We start from the raw sequence: 9,040 nt of genomic DNA on the forward strand, positions 1-9,040 counted from the left end.
GCACTTGCAACACAATTAGGTCATATAAGTGCGGAAGATTAGAGGTGTTACAAGAGAGTAACAAACACAAAAAAGAAGGAGGAGAGACGAAATAAAGCTCTAGAGATAAGGACAAGAGATGTTTTAGCATTGGTAAGCATTTTACCGTACTTGCAACACAATAAGGTCATATAAGTCCCAAAGATTAGAGTTGTTACAAGAGAGTAACAAGCACAAAAAAGGAGAGACAAGGACAGTACATGTTTGATAAGAAAGAAGGAGCAAATTTTAACAGAGTACCTGCCAACCACCTACAGTACCAGTTTTTTTAGTTTTAGTAAGTGTTTTACGGCACTTGCAACATAATAAGGTAATATATGTGCCGAAGATTAGAGGTGTTACAAAAAGAGAGAAACAAACACAAGAAAGGAGGAGAGATAAAGACGATAGTTTTTTTATAAGAAAAAAGGAGCAAACCACACCAGAGCACCCGCCAACCATCCATTAAGTCTAATTTTAAAGTTTTAGTAAGAGTTTTATGACACTTGTAACACGAATAGATCACATACTTGACAAAGATTAGAAGTGTTACTGGAGAGTGACATACAAAGAAAAGAAAGAGAGACAAGGACAAGAGATGTTTTAGTTTTAGTAAGCGTTTTACGGCCCTTGTGCAGCAAAATAAGGTCATATAAGTGCCAAAGATTAGAGTTGTTTCATGAGAGTAACAAACACAAAAAAAGGAGAGACAAGAACAGTACATGTTTGATAGGAAAGAAGGAACAAACCTCATAAGAGTACCCGCCAACCACCGACAGTAAGAGTTTTAAGACACTTGCAACACAAATAAGTCATATACATGCCAAAGATGAGAGGTGTTGCCAGAGAGTAGCATAAAAATAAAAGAAGGAAAGATAAGAACATTAGACGTTTGGTAGGAAAGAATGAGTACATCACATCAGAACACTCGCCAACCTCTCACAGTCAGAGTAAAGAGAAGGACATCCACACAATAGCGGTCACTTCGTCCCGGGGAAAGTAAGACAAAGAAACGGAAACAGTAGCACCTGCCAACCACCCACAAAGACTACAGTGCACAGTCAAGATTTGTTAGAGCACAACAACGGTAGTACATCACCTCAACAGAGACCTAATCAAGCGAGTGTTGTGATCCCTATAAACAATTATGACTATTATTGTAACAATATTTACTGCAGCCAAATTTTGTGTGTGTGTGTGTGCCTTTTATGGCACTCGCAACTGCATAAGGTCATATGAGCCGGCAGGACACAATAAATATTTTCAGTTTGATGGGGAATTTTTAAATTTTGCACGAGTGGTGGCCAAAGCCTACTCTTAACAATTTAGGACCACCAAGGGATCTTTAACGTGCACAACTTGCACACAAGACCTCCAAGATTTTTCACCCTTATCAGAGAAGGCTTGGTGTTAGATCTTACCTACCATAAGACCAGGGGTGTGGCTGAAAGACAGTAGTGCGGCTGAAAGACAGTAGAAAGGCTGCAGAAAGAGTCAGGAGCCCAGAGGAAGAGGCAAAGGAGGTGAAGGGGAGGAGGTATAAAGTGGAGACGAAAGCAGATGACAGAAAATTGTTAGAGATAAAGAAAACAATTTTAGGGAAGGAAATTTTCCGGCGCTATCCGGATTCGAACCCGGGACCCATTGAATGAGAGGCGAACACCGTAACCTCTCGACCACGAGAGCCCCCTGCAGCGAAATAATTTCTAGCAGTTAGTCCAACATAGGGAAGGATAGAAAGTGTTAGTTCGTGGCAAGATGAAAAAGGCAATGATGACACAGATATGATTTACTGCAGGCTGCATAATTAAACCAAAGCGCAACAAAAAAACTTACATGTATTCCGTTTATTTCATCCATAACGTTGTATGCTTGGAACACTTTGTACAACACAACTGTAACACCGTCTGAAGAAAAGAAAAAAAAACAGTTTTTACAGTACTAACCAACTTTCGCAAGTAAAATCAGTGATCACAAAGTCATTAAGTGTGTGTGTGTGTGTGGTGTGTGTGTGCGCGTGTGTGTGCGTGCCTGTGTGCATGAGAGTATGCTTGTGTGAGTGTGCATGTCTGTGTGTGTGTGAGAGTGTGCTTGTGTGTGTGTGTGTGTGTGTGTGTGTGTGTGTGTGTGAGTGTGTGCGTGTGTGTGCATGCATGCGTGGGTGTACATGTGCGCATGTGTGTGTGTACGAGGTGAAACACAAAACCAATTAGCCAGAATCTGGAGAACAAAGATTTACCTTATCTTATCTTACATCAGAAACAAGTGAAGAGAAAAAAGATAAGTATATTCAAAACCCCAGCTGGGCATGAGCTGTCCGCAGACTTGTCCAGCTAGCAAACAACGCACAAACAAAATAATAATGAATTGAGCAGTACTGACAGCAATGAGAACTTTCTAAAAGCCTTGTCTACATAATCATCACACAAAAGGCATTCTTCTCCTTCAAGGTATTACTAGGTACATTTCAGAAGCCAAGTAGTCATCTTCAAAGCAAGATTGTGTACCTTAATTTGTTTATTCATCAAAGGAGGGAGAAAATAATAACTCTTAAGTAATATCAAGATTTAAATAAAACGTCTCTGCTTCTTTTTTTTAAACAGTATTTGTGAGGTGTGCTGACAAAATGAGTTACTTCTTGCTGTCCAAGAATGGAGATATCGGCCGAAAATTGACACTGCGGTCAGATTTATAAATTTCTAATTGATGCCATTTGCCATTTTTTCAAGTCTGCAATGTCTTTTATTCTTCCATACTTACAAATTGTACAAACTTCACCTATAAAGTATGTTGATGTATCAATTTCCATAAGGCTAAAATCGGAGAAGTAACTCATTTTGTCAGCACACCTCACATTTGTTTAGACTTCCTTTCCCTTTTGATATTTATATAATGCATGCATGTGGCTTACTAAATTCTGTACAATAATACCCCACCTGATCCATAACTTTTCACTTTTATTCTATTCTGAGAAAAAAATATGCTCATAGATACAGTGGAAATCATAAAGTACATTACTGGAAACAGAATAACATAATAGATAGATAAATAAATAGATAAATAAATAAACAGCAAAACAGGCAAGACAAAAAAAAAACAATTGAGCAAGAGTACAGAGGTAGAATCTACCAGTACCATTCTCTAATCATCTACGGCCTCTCTAGGAAATAAGTCATTTAACTACAGCAGACTAAAAGCAAAACAAAACTAACAGAATCAATATTTACCGTTCAACAGCGACTCTCCAAACACAAGGAAATACAGCACATGGTTGACACCAATCTCATTGAAGACAGCAAGCACCTGGAAGAGGAGGTTGGGGTAGGGTGGAGGGTGGGGGGGGGGGGGGAGAGGAAAGAGAAAAATCAGTATCCGTATCATCAATCCATCAGCGCATATTAAATATTCATAAAAAAGCTCAGCAGGATTAATACTAACAGCAGGTCTACTGTCACGGACACTCAGCGTCAGCGTGTGAACTGAGAGTCACGGGGAATAACTACGTAGGCTTTGCTCTTCACTTGCTTTGTACTGAGAGATGGGACTTTATCATCACAACAACAAAAAATACAATAGATACATAAAAATATTCAAATGAAAATAATAAAAATTATTATTATCATTACTGTTATTATTATTATCATTATTATTATTATCACAAAGAGCATTTGCCTAGTGCACACCACAGTTCGACAGCAAGCTCTATGTGCATACCAACTATCATTACCCCAGCAGATACCAAGAACGTTCAGAAACATTCTCAGCTTCTCTTCCTGGGAAGCATAAAGAACCAGCATCTGATTAAGATCTCAAACTCTAACACCTTTCACTGTCTATAGCCAGGTACTCATTCCCACCTGGTTGTAGTGAGGGAAATTCATATAAAGTGCCTTCTCCAAAGAAACAATCTCCAGCCCCTGATGAGATTTGAACCCAAGACCTTTCGGTTGCAATCCCAACTGCCTTACCACTAAACCACCTCTGCAGGAACAACAAAAGGTTATTGCGATTTACTTTCAGTAAAAGTGAAATACACCGTCGCAATATTGACAATTAAATTGAGAGTAAAAAATATAACATTTATAATCATTAAGCCCCAGCAGCTGGTCAAATCCAATTAAAAGAAAACTTCACAAATCAGAAGTTATCCTCGAGGACCCACCTTCTTTTGTTTATTTTTGTAAGAGTTTTACAGCACTTGCAATACAATTAGGTCACATAAAACCCAAAGATTAAAGGTACTACAAGAGAGTACCAAATAGCAAAAAAAGAAGAAGAGATAATCGTTTGTTTTAGTATGTGTTTTATGACACTTGCCACACAATAAGGTCATATAAGTGCCAAAGATTAGAGGTGTTACAAGAGAGTAACAAACATAAAAAAGAAGGAGGAGAGATCAGGACGATAGATGTTTGATAGGAAAGAAGAAGCAAACCACTCCAGAGCACCCGCAAACCACCCACGGAGAAGAGATAAGGACAATTGATTTTTTATAGTAAAAGAAGGAGCAAAAACCACACCAGGGCACCCGCCAACCACCCACGGAGAAGAGATAAGGACGATAGATTTTTTTATAGGAAAGAAGGAGCGAGATAAGGAGCAAAAACCACACCAGGGCACCCACCAAACACCCATTAACTCACCGCCACTGGATCCACAGCCACAATGAGAGAAGAGAAGACCATGATCTCTGTAAAGCTCAGATCCACAATGTCTCCCATCGCACCGGCTTTAGCCAGACCAAACAGGGTCCCTCCTGAACACAGAAAACAAACATCTCTTGTAATTAAAATTCCTGCACGTGGTTGAATGATGCGTCTGGTGTGAATATACATTTATCTGTCGGCTTTACTTCTCTTTCCATATTGAATTTTAATGAGAGTACTATATAATTTACAATTTTTGTGTATACCTGCGTGTGTTTTTACGGTCCTGTACAGCCAGGAAAAATTTCCCTCTGGGCACAATAAAAAAAGTATTATCTTATCTTACCTTATCCCTTATAAGCACATGTTTTTCCACGTTTTTTTTATATTTTGTACGTATTTTTTTTTTTTTGGGGGGGGGGGGGGTTGTTTTTTGTTCTTTTTTACAATGGATGTTTGCTAAAAGTAAAGTAAGTATCAACACAATTTAAAATAGTCAAAACTACTGTCCAAGATGATAATCCATTGTCAAAAAGAAAGTGGCCTTCTTACACAGTATCGTTATAACGTAAAAATACACAACACAGGAAATGGGAAATGACAGTTCATACAGGTGATTATCTTACGCAAGTGGCTGTTAGAGCAGGGTGGACTGTATTTACGAGGCAGGATTGTGACCCTGCCCGTCAGAGCCAACCCGGGCAGAGAGGGATACAACATCCCCACAGAAAAACCAAGATACTCGATAAAAATTTCTCTCCACTCTGGAATCGAACTCAGGTGTCCTGCCTGTGACAGCGAAGCTCCTAACAACTATACCACAGACACTGGTACAAGCACATGCAATGTGTACATATAACGTATTGTAATATACTGTGCTTTTTTGGTTTAGTAGAGGTTTTACAGCGCTCGCAACTGCATAAGGTCATATCAGCACCAAGGGGTGGATGTCAACAGAGAAGTCCTTACAGGGAATCAGACTTACTCAGCTCATCTCTCAAGCTCCAACAACATTAAGTCTGCTTCGAATGTCGAGGCACCCCAGAAATAGCAGGTCACAAGAGTGTGACAAACATACAAAAGAAGTAAGAGGAAAAATGACGATAGTAAGGATTAAGAAAGAAAAAGCTGTATAAAAGACTCATCATACCAATGAATGTGGTTCTTAGCCAGGGGCTTTTCTATTGCTCCTGCAGAAACCAGTGATGATAGCAAGGTCGCTGTTTTTTAGGGGGGTGTTTAAGTCTTTTTTTGTTTTTGTAAAGTGTTTTACGGCGCTCGCAACTGCATAGGTCATATGAGCGCGCGGGACACACCTAATATTTTCAGTTGGTAGGAAATTTTTTAATTTTGCCCGGGTGGCGGCCGAAGCCTACTCTTATCGATTTTAGACCACCAAGGGATCTTTAACGTGCGCAACTTGCACACAGGCCCTCCGAGATTTTTCGCCCTTGTCCGAGAAGGCTAGGTGTAGATCTTTCCTACCAGAAGATCAGGGGTGTGGCAGAAAGACAACAGTAAGGAGGAGCCAAGGAGTAGCAGTAGAAAGGCTGCAGAAAGAGTCAGGAGCCCAGAAGAGGGGGCAAAGGAGGTGAGGGGGTGGGGGCAGATAGTGGAATTGAAAGCAGACAACAGAACATTGCTCTCTCTCTCTCTCTCTCTCTCTCTCTCCCTCTCCCTCTCTCTCTCTCTCTCTCTCTCTCTCTCTCTCTCTCTCTCTCTCTCTCTCTCTCTCTCTCTCTCTCTCTCTCTCTCTCTCTCTCTCTCTCTCTCCTTATCACTCTATCTCCCCCCTCCCCCCCCCTTTTCCTCCCTATCTCTCTCCCTCCATATCAGATCTATTTAGGGGGCTCTCGTGGCCTAGAGGTTAAGGTGTTGGCCTCTCATTCAAAGGTCCCGGGTTCGAATCCGGGTAGCGACCAAAAATTTTCTTGTCTAAAATTGTCTCCTTTCACCTCCTTTCCTGCTCTCTACCAATGTTCTGTTGTCTGCTTTCATTTCCACTTTCTGCCCCCACCCCCTCGCCCCCTTTGCCCCTTCCTCTGGGCTCCTGACTCTTTCTGCAGCCTTTCTACTGCTACTCCTTGGCTCCTCCTTACTGCTGTCTTTCTGCCACACCCCTGATCTTCTGGTAGGAAAGATCTACACCTAGCCTTCTCGGACAAGGGCGAAAAATCTCGGAGGTCCCATGAGCAAGTTGTGCACGTTAAAGATCCCTTGGTGGTCTAAAATTGATAAGAGTAGGCTTCGGCCGCCACCCGGGCAAAATTCAAAATTTCCTACCTACTAAAAAGTATTAGGTGTGTCCCGCACGCTCATATGACCTTATGCAGTTGCGAGCGCCGTAAAACACTTACCCCCCCCCCAGATCTATTTATCTCTTTCACGTTAAAACACACTCTCAATAAAATGGCCGCAACCAACTCTAAAATCAGTAAAATATCAGACAAAACTTTAAATTTCCAATCTGCCAGATGACACATCACTACAAATAAAGTAAAATATTGTAGGAAAAAAACAAACAACTACATTTCAAATGACAGCAGAGAGCTTGACCAACTTACCTAGCATGATGCAAGCCAGAATTGTACCCTGGGACCAAGAACAAAAACAAGAATCAACAAATGACTAAAAAAAACATAATCAAAGAAACAAAATTTGCAAGGCTGTCTACAGGTGGGAATTCTCACACCTTTACTTCCATATGGCAGTCCTCTTGGTTTTATGCACCCCGCATAATTTAGTAAAATTTGATCATTTTTTGCATAGTTTCTTATTTTCCTCTATCACTCTGTTAAAATTAACAAAACCACACAATTTCATATTTTTGAAACCGTTTTGCATAATTTCATTATTTTTTCTTGCATAAAATGACGGGGACAGATATGGAAATGTATCTGGTGTAGCACACTGATAAGCCACACAATATCAAATAGATAGTAACAATTATTTTTAATAATTGACCCTATGGTTGCTATGGTAACATGGAAAAGGTAGGCCTCTTTGGAAATTTTGTATAACTTTTCAAATTCTGCAACATACAGTATAACACGGATAGCTCGAATTCGTCGGGACTGGCCTCAGTAGGTCTAGGGTACGTGAACAGTGTTATGGCATAAGCTGTGTCAGAGAATCAAGGGAAGCCACAAGGATTGGGTCGGTACAGAGATTTTTCTTTTTTCGGCCATTGTCCTTAGATAGGTTAGATCTGTGCCTATTGACTTGAATTTGAAATTTGTTTGTTTTAGTAGAGGTTTTACGGCGCTCGCAACTGCATAAGGTCATATGAGCGCCAGAAGATTAGAGGTGTTACAAGAGAGTAACAAACATAAAAAAGAAGGAGGGGAGATAAGGAAGATAGATGTTTGACCGGAAAGAAGCAGCAAACCACACCAGAGCACCCACCAACCACTCACTTTGAAATTTGGGAGAATTTGAAATTAACAGATTGAGAATAAGAAACACGATGAGCCACGCTTCCGAGTTTGATCGGTAATGAGTCTACCAGTACCAAGAGTTTCATTGCGCAGTTCAGTGTGAGCGGTTTTTAGTCTGCACCAATCGAATGGTACCTTTCCAAATTATTCCAAAAAAAACAAATTGACAAATAAGCATATCATAACAGTAATCAACAACGCGATAACGAAACAATGCAGCCCTACCTGACCCCTCCCACCAAGCGCGCAGTCTTTTGCACAGAGGGGTGGGGCGGCTGGTCGTGTGACGCACAACCCCTCCTCTCGCCCACTCCACACAAGCCTAGCTAAGCCTATAGGACCTAGACTCGAACAGAGGGAACGCGTGTCGAGAAGCGCGCTAAAAAAAGCAGTAAGCTGCTTCTGTGGAGGGGGGGTGGGGTATTTTACCGACCTTGCCTTTTTCCATTTTTTAAATAAAAATGATTAGGCCTATTATTATTTTGTCTCAAGTGCACCTCAAAAGACAATGACTTTAGACCTCTATGGCAGCGTAATTAGTTCGACTATTCTGAGTTAGTCTTCCAGCTGCGCGTAATTTTCTTACAAAGATAAAGAAGAAGAAAAAACAGAACCGCAGGCTCAATTCAACAGACGCGTGATTTTGAGTAATCTGCATTCGACCTATGCGGGTTATGCTGTAGTCAGTTTCCATCCATTCAGTATTCCTATCACATCATCGTTTTACATTCAAATAGAGGCACTTGATAATTCAATATATATTAAAGTCCCAACTTTGGATTTCAATAAATAAGTTCTTTTTTTTTTTTTGCCCTTTCAAGATTTTCAATAAAAACAGAAGAAAAAAATCAAAATTTAAGCCTATCTTCTTCTGAAACTAAACCAAAAAAAACCGGAAATGTTATGCGTTTGTTTGATTGCTGAGAAGAACTCATAAAA

The 9,040-nt window shown here is 40.4% G+C and overlaps 1 protein-coding gene across 1 annotated transcript in view; it reads right to left on the reverse strand.

Annotated features, from left to right (window-relative positions):
• LOC101854902 (sodium/hydrogen exchanger 2) overlaps nucleotides 1-9,040 on the reverse strand; it is a gene marked incomplete at its 3' end in the record, with an annotated part of 48,581 nt that overhangs the window by 28,914 nt on the left and 10,627 nt on the right. The window contains 4 exon segments of the mRNA XM_035972596.1: nucleotides 1,855-1,925; nucleotides 3,246-3,321; nucleotides 4,662-4,774; nucleotides 7,229-7,256. Of these exon segments, the coding sequence (XP_035828489.1) occupies nucleotides 1,855-1,925; nucleotides 3,246-3,321; nucleotides 4,662-4,774; nucleotides 7,229-7,256 (288 nt within the window).

The sequence above is a fragment of the Aplysia californica genome, unplaced genomic scaffold (assembly GCF_000002075.1).
Source record: "Aplysia californica isolate F4 #8 unplaced genomic scaffold, AplCal3.0 scaffold00754, whole genome shotgun sequence".
NCBI lineage: Eukaryota > Metazoa > Mollusca > Gastropoda > Aplysiida > Aplysiidae > Aplysia > Aplysia californica.